The 17,228-nt window shown below is 44.4% G+C and overlaps 1 protein-coding gene across 1 annotated transcript in view; it reads left to right on the forward strand.

The window, feature by feature from the left end:
• B4GALT1 (beta-1,4-galactosyltransferase 1) overlaps positions 1-17,228 on the forward strand; it is a 384,152-nt gene that overhangs the window by 356,958 nt on the left and 9,966 nt on the right. Inside the window, exon 5 of the mRNA XM_069237451.1 lies at positions 2,989-3,093. Coding sequence (XP_069093552.1) covers positions 2,989-3,093 — 105 coding nt within the window. The remainder of the gene's footprint in view (positions 1-2,988; positions 3,094-17,228) is intronic.

A 17,228-nucleotide genomic window follows, 5' to 3' on the forward strand; every position in this document is an offset into this window, starting at 1 on the left:
TTCAGGGGACATTATTTAATGTTTATATGTTCTACTGGATCAAACAATTACTTCAGATGCTTTTAATTCATTGACCCATCACTACCTGTAATCACCATCCATCACTGACCCCTCACAACCCCTAACACATCAATCCCTGCCACTAAACCTCTCACCACACCTAAACTATATACATTCCTGAAGCCTAAATTCCCTTTCTACTCTAAAAATCCACCATCCCTGAACCATAAAATCACTCATTACCCTAACTCCATCCATTCCAGAACCCTAAAAAAACATTTTCTATGCCTAAACCCCACCCATCCCATACCCCTTAAAACACCAAGCACACCAAAATTCCACCAATTTCTCAACATTAAAAAGCCCTCACCGCCATTAAATGCCAGCCATTCATGACCCATAAGAACTCCTCATCTCCCTAAACTACTCATCCCTATAGCCTAAAATCATCTTTCTACATCTTAAATCCTCCCATCTGTGAATCCTTAATAAATGGACTTACAATCCCTCACAAGCCATAAACCTCCCATCCAGGAACCCTAAAACCCTTAACACCCTTACACTCTCTTAATCCCTGAATCCTAAAAACATCTCACACATCTAAACACCAATCATCTGTGAACCCTAAAAAATCCCTCACCACCCCTACATTCATCTCTCAACCCTAAAAATGCCTTTTTATGCCAAAACTCCAATTATTCCGGACCCCTAAAACTAAAAAAAACACTTTGCTGCCCTAACCTGTACCCATCCTTGAACCCAAAACCCCACCGTTTTGTAATTTTGGATTTGTCCTTAAAATCGTCTTTCCTTAAAATGTTTCCTTTAATTTTCATTTTTTTTTGTATTTACCTACAATTGTATTTCCTTAAAATTCGATTTCCATGATTTGGTTCCTTTCAGTGTGATTTCTCAGTTTTCCCTTTCCATTAATTCACACACATCAATGAGATATAAGCTCTCACTTGTCTACAGCTGCCTGAAGGCTGCATTATGGCACACTATCGTGGATGGAAAACTTTTAAAGTCTATGCAAATCTATAGCACCCAAAAAAAACTGAAATTGGGGGCCGCTGAGTTTCAGCTAGCTTTTAATAGAGGTCCATACATCTGGCATTGAGACATTATAGCATTGCTGGTATAATGGGCACAAGCGTTTTTAATGAAAAAGAAACACTCTATGCAAACAGCAGTGCATAGAGTGAAAAAGACTCTGAGCTGCTACAGTCTACATTGTCTAATACAGTTGGTGTTTTCTTTGGCCCATCAAGGGTTTGCTGTGGGCACTGTTTGTGGTTACTTTTCAGGCTCTTTGGGCTTTCTTTGTTGTTTGATCTGCCCTCATTATTCAAATGCTACTTTGTGTTGTATTTTCTAAAAAGGCTTTCACATTTGTTTCTTCTTGCCCCCTTTGTTGTGCTGCAGTTAAACCTCTATTTGTTCTAACGTTTTTGATGTGTGCTTATTTTAGCCCTCTTTACAATTGTAGTCTGAAACTGTTAACTCTGACAAATGTGTGTCATTGCTATCACTTTTCCCATTCCGTCAGTGAACTGCATAGCTTGTCAGTTCATCCTCCGCAAACACTCTTTTTTCCTGTCAATCTGGTTCTCAGGACATGTGGATGATTTCTCACTAAAGTGTGTCACCTTTCCACATGGTGAAGTCCATCTTACTTTCTATGCTCTTTTTGCCACCACATCCATTTAAAGTGGAAGGGAGACTGCATGGTTTGGCTCAATGGCATGCCTCTAGTTTCTTTTTGGATAGGACTGAGTACCAGGTAGATGATCAGCTTCCGAGTTCGCTGATGTGAGGAGGCGAAAGCTGTCTAGCAATGGACCATGTCCTGATTGATGGTCCTCCTCACTAAACTATTATGCGATAGCCAAAAAGGACTCTCGAGAGGGCATTCAGCCTCATTCCACCAGAGCAAAGTCCACAACTAATGCTTTAGTTTGTGATATTCCAATTGTGCAGAGCCTTGTGTGCATCTCTCCATACCAAGCACTACTGCATGGATTCACAAGTCTGAAGAAAGGATCATTTTGCCTGCTGTGCTCTGCCGGCCGTTTTGGTGCACAGTCTACTTCCCAGACACACCTCCTTTGAGGGAGCATTCAGACACACCTCCTTTGAGGGAGTATTGCTTTGTGCCGATTTACAAGATGAGGAACCTGCAATGAGAAGCATTCATAAGAAGAATAGGTTACTTTCTCTTTAGTAATGCTCATTCTGGTGACTACTCTGCAGTCAGACAGAGTCCTCACTGTCCGCCCATTTCACAGAGTGGATTTTTGATATCAAGAAGGTACCATGGTGTCTTTCGCACACTGCCAGTGAAAGATCAGTTTTGTTAGATACGCTCTATATTTTCTTAGTCTGAGAATGCTGTAATGGTCAAACTGACAGCGCATAGGAGCAGCGCCTTTGTGTGGCTCTGTCATTATATCCAGTTTCAAGGCCAAGTCCTAACGAAGGTCAGTGGGGCCTCTTGTTGAATCCATTTTGGCACCTGGGGAGATTCACAAGGTGAGGAATCTGCTATTAGATTTAATATACACCAAAAATGCTACTGAAGGTAAGTAGCTTACTCTAGTAGCTAGAAGTGATGTTTAGTCCAGTTGTGAATTCTGCACCATGAAAGATGATATGAATATTTTCTTGCATGCTGCATACTGTTGAAATATTGATTTGCTATCAAGTATTTGTAATTTTATTATAATACATAATTCCAGTTGAACTAATGACTATATTAGTTTGAACTTGAAGTACTATGAGAACATGAAAGTGTTTTCTGGCTCTTACACATACTTAAACGTTACTCCCATCCATAGACAAATAAATGTTTTCTTTACTCTGAAGACATCTATGCTAGAGATGACTTTAAAACTACATTATTAATTACTATATTTATCGTGTAGAATACATATTTATAGCGTTTGAAGATATGCATTTTCACTTCTGAAATGCAGGTTTATTTTGCAGGATAGTTTCTAGAGGGATGGGCATATCTCGCCCAGATGCCATCACTGGAAAATGCCGAATGATTCGTCATGAGAGAGACCGAAAGAACGACCCCAACCCACAGAGGTACAGATTCTTCAAGATGTTATTAATGTATAAACTGCTGTAACACCCATTTTTCTCTTGGCATACGGGAAGTCTGAAAACAGAGTAGACAGTCTGGAAAACATGATTATCAACCCACTTCCATACACACTACTGTTCAATAAATTGATCTTGAATTGTGCATTTTGTTCATGTACACACACACACACACATTGATTTCGATTGGAGTAAAAAAATGATCAGAAAATGCCCTTTGTTAGGCTACATTTCGTTAATGCAAAATATTTTCGTACAGACGTTTTTCATTGTTTTAGAAAGTTTCCAATAGCATAAAATCAATGTATCGCTCCCACTACTAATGTATTCATCCCCTCCTAAAAATTCGTACCAAGCACTCCTGCCAACATACATACCATACACCCTACATCTAAAAATCTGAGTACATACTTTGAGCCAATATTAGTAATGTCACTCGTCATTGCAAATTATACATCAGTATAGATTATTCAAAGCCAATCCTTTACATATACATAAATACATATAAATTATGTCTCTGATTCGTTTTATCATACATCACAAAAATAAGTTTTGGCCTGCTATATAGGTACTGTATGTATGTATATAAACTATCTTGCACTAGAAAGGAAGCACTCCACAAGAGGTGGAAGGACACAGAAAAATAGCAAGTAGTCAGTTGGCTGATCTAAGATGTGATTGGCAATGTCTCAGACCAGTTGCAGAAAGAGACACAGCCAAAAAAAGCCAGTGGTTCTAGTGGCTGGCATATAGCCCACCCTAAGCCTATTGCTAACAATATATTTTTTGACAACAGACTGCTAAAGTTGTTTGCAGGCTTGACCCAAAAAAACAAGTGTTTTACTCCATAAATTGATGGGTGCTCATTACTCAGCCTCTTAAGTGATACATGCCTTTATTGGCAGCCAATGGTGGCAAACCCTGGTACCACTGAGACAATACAGATGGTATCTCAATGATGGATATATGCAAAACATTCAACCCAAAAACATAAGGATGTCAGCTTGCATTGTCATTTCAGTATTGGAAAAAAATCGTTAACCAGAGTCCATTCCAATAATTAATCATAAGTAGTCCAGATAGAAGAGAGCCATCGAAGTTTCAACATTACAAAAATGGATTTACTTTCAACTGGGTCTTCATCAGGACAAGGAAAAGCACACCCTCTCCAAAACAGAAGAAAAATCAAATATAATCCCACTTAGCTTGAATAAGGTAGAATAATTATGATGAATATGTGGACTAGTGCAGCGAGAGCCTCAATGTATAAAAACAGGTAGTGCTTATTATTATATTTTAACAAAGGAGGAATATGGAAGAACAAACACTCCAAAATAGGAAACAAGGTGAACCACTTCAAACCTTCTCTTCTGTAATAAACTATTTAAAGTAAGTGTGTAAGCCAAGGAAAACGCACAAGGTGGCTTAAAGAAAGGGTATGCTTCACACTTACTCCTTATGTAAGTGCAACCAGGGTCCAAAGATCCCTATGGTTTGTGTGGAGACTACAGGCAGCTGATTTTATTTGGACTGATGGCACTGAATCGAGCTGGCTTAATGCTGAGGTATGAAATACACAGAAGGTGATGGGAGGCTGCTTGCAATAAATCTAACCACTGGCAAAACTCTGGGTAGCACCCCAATCCATTGTTCTTTTGCTCACCATGCCACGTCAATTGTGACTTAGCCATATGCAAACCAGTCTTGACCCTGCACCGTATGAAAACAGTCTAGCCAGAACTGCCAAGCCAGATCCTCCCTGAAGTGGAACACAAGCAACCCAGGACCTGTTTCATCCTAGTTGTGGGCTCATCAATGGGTACAGCTTGGTTTCGTAGCCAGGACAGACCTCCTCAAAACCAGTACTCCCTTTTAATAAGGCACTGACAGATATGGTTTTGAGCACCTGGGTAAAGCTGGGATCTTGCCGTCCTGTCAACCGCCAAATAGCTATGAGATGCAGACTAGCTCCAGGTAATCCTTCTTTCCTTCAGCACATTAGAGTCTTGTGGTTCAGGCCTTTACAAGTAGGTTGAAGCCAAATGTGTTCCCAACCATACTGGTAGTCGGGTAATTAAACCATATGTAATCATTCGGAAAGCAAATGCTCTCATCTGCTAGCCTGGACCGGAGGTCAGCAAACTTAAGTTGTCTCCCGGGGCATTACTTGCATGCATTGGGGGGATATGGGTGCTGATATCCTGTCTGCAATTCTATATGACCTTTGTGCCGATCTCCAACAGATAACTGAGGATGGTCAAGACACAGCGAGATATGTAATTAGGTCAGGCTTGAACACGCCTGACTGTCTGGGTAGGGCAGTTGGTACCAGTATGATGCCTCAGTGCCATACCTGAATACGTTCTACAGGCTTTTTCGAGTTATGTCCAACAATCACATATGAACAAGCCTTTTGAGGGCACCCGTTGCTTTGGCTACAAGGAGGACTCATTGCTGTAGAGCTTTAAAAAAAAGCAAAGTGACAATCTGCTTTCTTGGCCTAGCACAGCCCGCCTGGTAGTTTCCTCAGCATTACTGAGGAAGAGGTTTACACCAGAGACCACAACACATCCCACCACAATTACAACATACTTTCCAGGCTTTTTAAGGCAGAGGTCAGGGATATGGCAGTCTGCATCCTGGCCTCCATGGGCAATGAGTTACCTAGTCCGCTTCCACCAAAATGCACTGTCCATCGTCCCCCAGCATCCCCCTCCCCTCAATTGCAGTTGTTGCAAACCCCCTTTAGTTTTCTGTCATCTGCGCATTGTCACCCAGTTGAAGGACAAGTTATTACCTCTACGGGTGGCAGAGCCAGGCAGATGGGTGCTCCAAATATTTCAACACCCTACTCTTCCTTCCTACCCCTTCAAATATACCACCTGCACCACAACAGCTTATGGAGGACCACTTATCCATTCTGCAAAGGAAAGTTAAAACTTTCTTGGAGAAAGGAGCCATAAAGAAGGTATTAGCATCAGAGGTCGGACTGGATGTGGCTCCTGTTACGTTCTGGTCACAAAGTAGTATGGATGACAATTCTAGACTTTTGTCCCCTGAACTTCTTCCTCAAGAAGGACAGGTTTAGGATGCTTACCCTGGCTCAAATTCCATCAGGTCTGGACCTAGGCAACGTAGATTTTCAGGATACCTGTTTCCATATTCCCATCTTGCAGTTCCACAAACATTACCTTCGATTTCACGTACGCCACGAGCATTTTCAATTTGCAGTGTTCCCCTTCGGTCTTAGAGTTGCCTGTCTTGTGCTTACACAAAAGTGATGGTGATGGTCACTGCCTATCTTTGTAGGTTGTGAATACCGTTCTTCCCACACCTCTCTGACAGGTTATTGATAGAGCAGGTCCTTGTGCCAGCTCCCCCATGATAGTCTGTTGTCCAGCTTGCCCACTACTACCCTCTGCTGCCTGATTTCTGCTTGTCTGATCCTATTTTTCTTCTGTTCTGCTCATTTTTTGCTAAGTTTTTGCTCTTTTCTGTTTGTTTTCTGCACCTTTTTCCCCTCTTTCTTGCTCATTTTATGCACCTTCCCCTCACTTTTCTGCTCGTTTTCTGCACCCTTTTCTCATTTTTTCTGCACATTGTCTACATCCTTTTCCATCTTTTCTGCTGGTTTTTCTGCTCCATTTTCACTCTCTTCTGCTCGTTTTTGCCCTGCTTATGTTTTCTGCTGCTTTTCCTCTCTTCCCAATTTCACTACTCCTGCTGTTTTTCTTTCTCTCGCCACCCAGCGCCCCACCCTCTCTCCAGGACCTACTTAATGGAGGCCACAACGCGACCCCATTGAGTAGGTCCTCGTGCCAGCTCCTTTGACAGTCTCCTGTCCAGCTTGCCCACTGCAACCCTCTTCAGCCAGGTTTCTTTTAGTTTGTCTGCTCCTTTTTCCTCTGCTCTGCTCATTTTTTGCTCCCTTTTCACTCTTTTCTTTTCATTTTCTGCTCCCTTCTCCTCTTTTCTGCACCTTTTTTCCCTTTTTTGCTGTTTTTCTGCACATTTTTACCTCTTTTCTGCTCGTTTTCTGCACCTTTTTTCCACTTTTTCTGCTCATTTTCCACCCCTCTTTCCCCTCTTTTCTGCTCTGTTTTCACTCTTTTCTGTTTGTTTTTAACCCGCAAACCAGGAGCCACAGAGAGCACCATCCACTGCTCCCAAGAACTCTTCTACATCCTCTCAGACTACTTCCACAGCAAGTTCGCCACCATGTACAACAACTTTGTCCCCAACCCACGATCTCCAACCCTTAGCTTTCTCGAGCACACACCAACAGCACTATCTCCACGTGGGCACTGTTCACTCCTCAATCCACCTTAGCGTTCATATCATCCATTCACTTCAGGGCACCCACTGACCCGTGCCCCCAACACCTGTTCAACCTCATCGGCACATATCTCACCAGTATCCTCAACAACTCCATCCCCTCAGCAGTTTTTCCAGACAAACGAAAACATGCAGCAATCAAACCTCTCCTGAAAAAAAAACCTCCGCTGACCTCAACAAACTCAAGAATTACCGACCCATTTCTCTACTCCCCTACCCGGCCAAAGTACTTGAGAAGGCCAGCTCACCAGCTACCTGGAAGAAAACAATCTACTGGACACCTCCTAATCAGGTTTTCATTCCAAATACAGCACCAAGACCACTCTCATTGCCGCCACTGATGACATCAAACCGCTCCCGACAGCGGGGATACCGCTGCCCTGATCCTCCTTGACCCATCAGCTGGGTTTGACACTGTCTCTCACCACATCCTCATCAACAGACTGCACAGCATTGGAATACAAAATGATGCCCTCAAATGGATGGTCTCCTTCCTGACTCAGAGCACCCAACTATCCTCTCTCACCTCCGCATGTAAGAGCATCATTTGCGGCATACCGCAAGGTTCATCCCTCAGCCCCACTTTGTTCAGTACCTACAGGAACCCCCAGCCAACATTGTTAGATCCCATGGACTCAACATCATCTCTGTGCAGACCATACTCAGCTTATCCTCTCACGTACTGAAGACCCCTCCACCACCAGAACCAACTTCCGCAACTCTGTGACCACCGTAGCCGACTGGATGAAAACTAACTGCCTGAAGCTCAACTCCGGCAAGACAGAAATCCCGATCTTCAGGAAAAATACCTTCATATGTGACCATAGCTGATGTCCAGCCAAACTTGGACCCACTCCCACGCTTACAGACCACGCTTGCAACCTTGGCATCATCCTCAACAGAGAGCTGACCATGAAGCGGCTGATCAATGCAGTCGCCTCCTGCTTCCACATCCTCCACATGCTCTGCAGAATCTTCAGATGGGTACAGCCAACACCAGGAAAACTGTCACCCAGACCCTCATCACCAGGTACCTCTACTACAGTAAAGCTCTCTACGCTGGCATGTCCTCCCAGCTCCTAAAGAGACTCCAGACAATACAGAATACCCCTGCCAGACTTATCCTGGACCTTCCCAGGCGCACTCACATCACTCTTACCTCAGAAACCTCTACTGACTTCCCATCCAGAAAATATGTAATTTCAAGCTTCTCACTCACACCTACACAGCCCTAGATGATCAAGGACCGATCTACATCAACTACCGTGTACATTTCCACCTGGCACCTGCGCTCTTCCTCTCTGACCCACGCACACACACCCAGAATTCAGTGCAGCCGTTGCTGGTCTTTGTCTACATCACCACCGAGGCCCAGAACAAACTACCCCTCCCCCACTGGCTAACTTCAGGAAGAGACTCGATCTGGCTATCCCACAGAGACATCGCACTGCAGCACCCAGACACCCCTAGGGGTGACAGCGATGTGCTCTATAAATGATTGATTGATTGATTGAAGGAGTGCTTACCATTGTCGGCCAACTCCGATTGACAGTCAACTTGTTGACATCTCAGGAATTTTTAGTCAGTGTGCCAAAGTCACACCTGACCCCCTTCTCAGAGGTTCCCTTTTATCAGAGCAATCCTGAGCACAGTGCTGTTTCAAACTTCCCTCCACCCCAGTGATTCAGGGACATTTAGGATATGATACCAATGTTTCAAGGTTTGACCTGTGTGTGGGTTAGAGAGGCTCAGAGTTTTCTTGGTGTCTAAGCCTCCTGCATCTTGCTAGTGGACCACACCATCTGACACATGCAAGCTCTGAAGTTGGATCTGAATTTGCAGTCTTCTCAGCACCAAGGAAACTTTTCAGATTTCATTTGGATGTCAAAGGAGAGTCTAACCCATCTGCAGTGGTGGCTGGTGATCACAGTTGGACCAGTAAATTCCCTTCCCTACCCTGTCCACAGCGGGCAATTGTCACAGATGCATTGCTGTTTGGATAGTTCATCTGGGTGAGGAAAACAGAGGATTCTGGTCTCTGGTGGAAACCCACTCTCCACATCAGCTTGTTGGAGCTGCAGACGATTCACTTGGCATTGAAAGCTTTTCTCCTGTCCATCAAGGGAGAAAGGATGCAGGTTCTCATGGACACCGCCACCTCAGTGTGGCACTGCAACAAGCAGGGTAGGGTGGGGCTATGGGTCCTTTGCCAGGAGGCTCTGTGCGTTTGAAACTGAGTTGTTGGGGCACCTCCCTGCTCGTACACCTGGCAGTATCTTTAAACACCAGGGCACACAAGCTAAGCCGGTGTTGCATAACAGAGCAGGAATGGTGGGTGCACTCAGAGGTGACAGAGTGTCTCCTAGCGATAGGTTTAGAACCCTTGATTGACCTTTTTGCCACTGCTGAGAAGGAAGGTGCAGTGTCCAGGCTTGTGTGTTCATTGGAATTCCCAATGCAGCCTCGCACAGTTATGCTTTTTATCTCTATTGGAGCTTGAAACTCCGGTTCACCCTCCTGTCTCTAACTCTCTTGCTCAAAGTTCTGAAGAAAATCAGGAACATCAGTCATCCTAGTGGCTCTGGACACAGTCAGGAGAGTATAGTACCTAGAACTTCTGGTCCTGAGCGGCTGTACTCTGATTTGGCTGCTTCTTCAAAAAGGCCTCGTGTCACAACAGCAGGGCAAAGTTCGGCATCCAAGACTTCACAGCTTCCATCTCCTTTTCCTTTAGACTAAGTAGTGACAATTGACATCCTTTGATCTTCCCCCTCCCTTCCAAAAATAGTAGATGTCATTTTGCAAACTGGGCATCCCTCGGCTAAACCCATCTATGTGGAATGCTAGAAGAAGTTTATTGTTTGGTATTCTTACTGAAATATCCAACCCTTGCAAACTAAGTTGTCTGATGTCTTACTTTTCACCTTATCACAATACCAGCAGGGCCTTGCCTTGACAACAGCTAAAGGGTATTTGTCAGTCTTATCTGTGTTTTTTACCCTTACGACTGCCTGATCAGCCATCTCTATTTAAATCACCTGTTGTGATGCATTTTTTTAAAGGACTGGCCTCTATATTCCTGCCAAACTCTTTGTGATGCCCTAGTAGGACCTCCACCCAGTTCTCATTTTTCTGATGTGCACCCCAAGCATAGTTGCCCTCTGAGGTTGCTTACATTGAAGCCAGTGTTTCTCATTACGATCACATCAGCTTGTCACATGAGTGAGCTGCTCCACTGTCTTCCTGTCTTTAGTGTTAAGGGCTAAAGCAGCCTTCCTCCTAAAAGTTGTAAAGCCCTTCTGCAGTAGAAGGCCTAATTTCCTGTCAGAGTTCTTCACCACTCCCTTCATCCATCCAAGGAGGAAGAGAGATTACATTGTCTGGGTCTGAAATAAGGTCTGTGTTTACATTGATCTCTCCAAAGACCATCAAATGGACAATTTGCTTCATGTGAGGTCTTCTGGAACCAAAAAGGGATAGGTTCTGCAGAAGTGGACCATCTCCAGATGGATTGTCCTTTGTTTAAAGATCCTCTACGGATTGGCTAAAAAGCGGTCTCCAGAAGGCCTGCTTTCTCATTCCGCTAGCTGCTATCTCGACATTGGTGTGTAGTGCCTATGCTGGACATCTGCGATTCATACATTTATGAAGAACTACTGCCTGGATAGCCAAGTCCAGCAGGAAGGGCACTTTGCCCATTCAGGGCTGCAAGATTTCACAGTTTGCCATTCCAGGGACCCGGCAACGAGAAGGTACTGGTCTGATATCTGCTTACAAGGTCAGTAATTTGCGGTGAGAAGTATCCTTCAGAAGAACAAGTTACACTGTTCTGATGGATACTCAGAAGAATTTAGTAACACTGTTTCTGGTGGATACTCTTTGTAACCTCAGATTCCTCACTGATGCACCCCTCCTCCCCATGCTGTGAAATGAACTTTTTTGGTCCATTCCAAATAGATCTCCTTCTAGAGATCCATTCCAAATAGATCCCCTTCTAGAGATCTGTACGGTGGCACAAATGATTATTTTATTATTCTGCATCCAACGGCACGGACAGATATCAGAAATAATTCAGACGTCAATGTGCAGAGGTAGCAGTTATATTGTAGCCCTGACATCACTTCTGGGGTAGGACAGTCCCAACGCAGAGACACACTGCCCCATCTATTGGCAGGAGAGGAAATTGCTGAGAAAAAGACAGCACCTCCAATCTGGCAAAGGAGGTATTCACAAGGTGAGGCTTCTACGGCTAGATAGTGTCCACCATAAAGAGCATTACCAATAGTAGGTAAATTGTTCTTTGAGTAGTGGGCTGGGTAAACTAGACAAAAAATTACCCTGCCAGCTGGAAACCGAAATGGAGGTGGTGGAAACGAGGCCTTCAACTGGGGTAACATGGTCTAAACTAACTAGGTCTCAAATATGGCCACCCTTATAAGTTGCTGAGCAGCAAAATTGAGAACAGGCACAGGCAAACTAAGAAATATTTGAACATGAGGATGAGATGGAGATTGAAATCACCCATAATGATTGTGATAAAATGAGAGGTACTAGAGAAGTAACGGCTTCTGCAATATTTCTTAGAAAGAAGCAACGTTACCTGGAGGACTATATATATATATATATATATATATATATATATATATATATATATATATATGTATATATATATATATGCGCAAAAAGGGGTGTGGGTTGTTCTTTTGAATCTTTTCTTGGAACCAGAACTTCTGAGTTAAGATGAGGTGCAGAAAGAGCTGAAATAGTTGATTTGACAAAAACGGCATCTCCACACTTCACTAATTCGATCAGAAAGGAAACCATTGCAGTTGGCAGGAGTGAGACTTGAATTAAGACATCAATAGACCAATCCTTCATCCACGTTTCAGTTTTAAATAAGGTATCTACGTTTTTTTCAAAAATGAATTCACTAATTTCGCGCGCGTGTTTGCAAGCTATGCAAACATTAAGCAACAGTGTTTAACTAGTTATGCGAGTCTGCTAGACAGTGAGGTCTACAATCATTAGTTTCCAAAAAGCTGTTTTTTGCATACCACAGTGCTCACTCTTGCTTTTGCACTTTACTTCAGTTCTATATTTCTGCCTTTATGGCAGGACCAAAATGGATTTTATGCTGTGCTGCTTTTTAAGGTCATTTGATTTGCAGGGTTGCTCCTCCTTCATTTGGTGGAACGTTTTTTACGAATAAATGCCCACATCTGGGCATACCCTTCACACTTATGGCAACTTTGGCAACACAAAAGGGTGATGGACGAAGTGCTGAAACTTTTCAAACACTCACCCACGTGGGTCCCTTTCTCGCTGCGCCACTGGATTCAAGCTAGCCTGGCTGATGAAGGGTGATAGCCTGAAATCGGTCCTAGGATGCTTGTTTCCGGTCCTGGGAGGACCTGGCCTGGCAATTCGGGCTAGACTGTTCCCATGCGGAACAGGGTCAAGACTGATTTGCATATGGCTGGGTCCAAACTGGGGTGATTTGGGGAGCAAAATAAGAATAGATTAAACCCAGCTTTGTGACTGGGGGTGAGTTTTTGAAAAGTTTTAACACTCCGCCCATCATTTTATTTTGTGTTGTGCTATTTCTATTGATCCACAGACCCCCGCCAAACAAAGGAGCTTTCACAGGTTGCTTTCTTGAAACCAACTCAGACCTCTCCATAAACCAATCCGATCTCTGAATTCTGGTAACCTTAAACCGTTGGTTTGTCCACCTTTGCTTCCGTCAGTCAAGAACCATCACAACAATCTTGGAAGCTCCCAACTTCTCTTAGCTGGTCTCCAGGACTACACAAACAGCCAACCACACCACTTACTCAAACCCAGTTTTCACCCCACCTGACCTCACCAATGTCACAGGGAACTATCCTATATTCTAGACCGCTGTCTCACCGCTTTCACAGTCAAGCTTTCCTTAAGACAATTTGCTACCACAAAAGTAACTTCTGCCACCTACAGAAAATGGAATAAGCTCACTTCTCCTAGCTTGACTCTCAATGTTCTTGGCACTCATCTGAATAACAGAGGTCAATTAGCTGTACAATTGGCTCTCCAAAACCTTCGACAAACTCGCACCTCTCATGCCATCCCTCTCCACACAATGTACGGCAAAATATGAATGCGGGAATAATGATGACATCCAGAATCACTTCAATAAAACACTAATGGAAGAAATTTAGAAACGTAACTGAAAAAAATCTATAGGATCAGCAAATCCTCTGTTAATAAGGCAAAGGGCTACTCTAGTCTGACTGGTTCTTTTATGCCAACTGTTTTGAATTCTCACCAAATTCCTCAACTCGGGGTACACCAAAACACAAAATTATTAATCTCAAGATTACTGTAAGTCTATAGCAGGCCACTTTGTGGCAGAGGCAAAGATATAATAACATCTCACTGTTAAGAGTACTAAACCAACGAACAGTCCTCCTAGATTGCTTCCTTCAAGCAAAACCCAAAAGACCGACAGTTGCCTACTTATAGCAAAACTCTTTCTTTAAAAATTGATCTTTCAAGTTTACTGGAGTTTTAAGCTCACCATCAGACCTATTTTACCTTAAAATCTTTAAGAATATCCTCTCTGGCGCCATAACTCCAGCGATGACCATCATCAAGAACTATATATCTTCAGCCTGACTCCTCAAAATATCCTATGTATGACCTCTTATCAATAATAAGCTAGAACCAGTAGACCTGACCAGCTGTAAATCAATCTCGAATTGCCTGTCCATAGAAAACTGATCTGATTGAATGGACTGCATTCATCAAGGTTTACAACATCTTCAAAGATAACATCTTGGGCCACTACTCTTCTACTAGACTGGTAAGCACTATTTGAAATCTTTCATCACAACTCCCTCCAGGAGAGACTAGAAATACTTCAGATCCTTTACTGAATCTTTTCCTACTTTTCAGAAAGATCAAGCCCCCATCTCTTCAAACCAAGTCCAAGCACGACCATGAAAGTGTGAGAAGAAGCACAGACCAACTGACCGGGGAATAGCAAAGACCCAAGGAGTGAAGATGATCCCCCCCAAAGTAGTAACTTTCTTAGGAACTAACTACCTTGACCAACCCTCAGCATATTGCCCTGTCAAGTATTACAGACAGCCTGGGCCCTGTGACCTTAACCCTGCTTTATTTGTGTTAAGCCTCTGACTTGAGAGGAACAGCAGTAGCTAATGTGGGGTTAATGATTATCATTAGTCTGTTCAAAGATCTTTCATTGATCCATGGGCTAGTCGTGCTTGTCTTAATTTTGTCACAGGTGGAATTGACGCTTATGAGACATACACATAGTCAAAGATTTGTTGCCTCTTAACCCTAAACCTAGGTTCCCCCTCAAGATTGTCACTGGAAAATCTTGATAGGCACAATCAGGACTTAATATATAGTTCCATTAACTTAACCAGCATCCTGGTTGCTAACAAGAAGTTACCAGCTCTACCATGTGCATTTGACACATTCTTTACTCAAACTGTGATATGGTAGGTGGGAGCCGATCAATTTGTTGTGTGCCCTATGCCACCCTCTCAACCCTCAAATGCCAGTCCCACAAGTCCTCTCCCTTCTGACAGTGGTAACGTTTGGATGGGTTTGCTGTAGCAGAACAACTTAACTATCTTGACAAACCACTGATTTATTTTTTAGAAACCTAAACCTGGATGCCTGACAACACAGAATCGTAGAAGTTGTCACTGAGTAGGGTGTGTGAAATGAAATCTAATTTTTTCTTGTAGTAGTAGTCAAGCTTTTGAGAGTCTGACTGTAGCCAACAATCTGAGAGATCACGATGACCATACTTAGTTTCTAACTGCACCAAACACTGCATATATTATCTGCTGGAGACATCTAAATGCAGATTCCTTACCTTAGAATTTCCCTTGGCCTCACATTTGTCCTTGAAGATTTTTTCTTGAGCAGTGCCACCGTGTGCCGCTGGGCTTTGTTTCGTTCCAAGCAGCAGCATCAGCGCTGTACTCGCCGTAGTGATGTCACAGTCACCTATACAGGTGCCATCTCGTGTGCAGGCGTCACTTCTTTTCTCTCTGCAACAGTAAGCCCAGATCAGGGAAGAACAACCCCTCTGTTGGTCTTTCACATAATTGTTTCAATGTTTTGTCAATGTATTTTTGCTGTGTGTTGAGGATGTCTTCTAGAAAAGGCAGGTTTTAACCCGTGTGGTGCCTGTCACCTCGCCTTGCCTCATACAGATCCCATCTGGTCTTTCTGTGCTGTCTTGAGCATGACCAAGAACTGCTGCGCCATGGCACAGCAAGCTTTAAGGGAGCAGGCTCTGAATCTGCTAGCTCCCTGGCAGGCAACACCTCATTGCACAACTCCTCAGAAGGCGCGGTCCTGATCGAGAGGAAGGTCGTTGGACCGTTCCAGGAGCCCCAAGTCTTCCTCATCTCACTTGAAGTCCTCACGACACTCTGCGAAGGGGCATAAGAAGCGTAAGAAGTCGAAGCAGTCTTTGTCTGTCAGCCGACGCGGCGAGTAAGGAACATCTGTATTCCCGGCACAGCTCTGAGAAGCCATTGCCCGTGTTGACTTCCCCCGTTTCCAGCATTTTATTGAGGCCATGCGTCATGTATTTGAACAGGCCAGACCCTCTGACTTGCCTTCAGGCCCCTATGTTTCACAGGGGCCCCCATCAGGTTCCCCACTGGCAGCCCTAGCCTCAGCTCCGATGGGACCTTGTAAATCCAATCACCGATCCAAACTAGCGCCAGACGTGCCAACCCGACCTGTCCCAGCACCGATGCTCCCAGCGACACCAGCCCCATTCTGATCCCAGATGACCCAGAACAGTGGCGATTCCGGCGCCGACAGGACTCCTGCGTCGTAGGTTGCAGTCTGAGCCATATTCGGAAGACCAAGTTCTAGGAGAAGAATTGGAGGGGTCACTGGACCCTTTAGGATACCAGTTGGAGACATTGGTGTGGTGTGAGCAACCGGGCAAAGTCAGTGGACTGGAAACTTTTCCAGATACTGGCTTGCTCTCTTCCCCTCTTTTCCCCTATCGTGGTTATGTATGAGGGGGCTTCTTTTGCAATGGAAGTGAAGAGGGTAGCGGAGCTCCTCGACCTCAAACTACCCTTAGCGGAGGTCAAGACTAACATCTTGACTGAAGTGCTTCAGCCCAGACCTTCATCTGAATCCCTGCTCCCCTTTAATGAAGCACTAAGGTCCTACTGGGAACTTGGTCCAAGCCCAGCACAGGGGCTCCTGTGAACAGGACAGTTGGCCACCACCATCGTCCCCAGGGGACCCAGTTTGCCCCAGAAACCTTGGTGGTCCAAGCTTCCGCTCCCCCAGACAGGGAATCCAAAAGGCTGGACATCTTAGGAAAGACAATGTTTTCTTCCACCAGCCTAGTGCTTCGGTCAGTGAACACTTCATGCCTTTTGGTCTGCTACTCCCACTTATTGTGGGACATGGTTTGCAGGTGCTGTCACATGGCCAGAAGGAGGCCTGGGCCACTCTCTTCTAAGCACTGAAGGACAGGAAAGATGAAGCTTAGTTCACCATCAGTTGTGGTTTAGATACGACAGACTTTCTGGGCAGAAAGGTTTAATCAATGGTGGTGCTTCTCTGTCACTCCTGGCTGAGAACATCCGGGTTTTCGGGGGCTACGGAAGGGCAGCACCACTGCACCAGCCCTATCCCAGTTACTGTCCTGCGCAAGCTTCCCATGCTATGCTTGGACGAGGGCATGGTTCATACCGTCTCCTTTGGTCAAGCAGCCAGAGGTCTGCCACAAC

This window comes from Pleurodeles waltl, chromosome 1_2 (assembly GCF_031143425.1).
Source record: "Pleurodeles waltl isolate 20211129_DDA chromosome 1_2, aPleWal1.hap1.20221129, whole genome shotgun sequence".
Taxonomy (NCBI): domain Eukaryota; kingdom Metazoa; phylum Chordata; class Amphibia; order Caudata; family Salamandridae; genus Pleurodeles; species Pleurodeles waltl.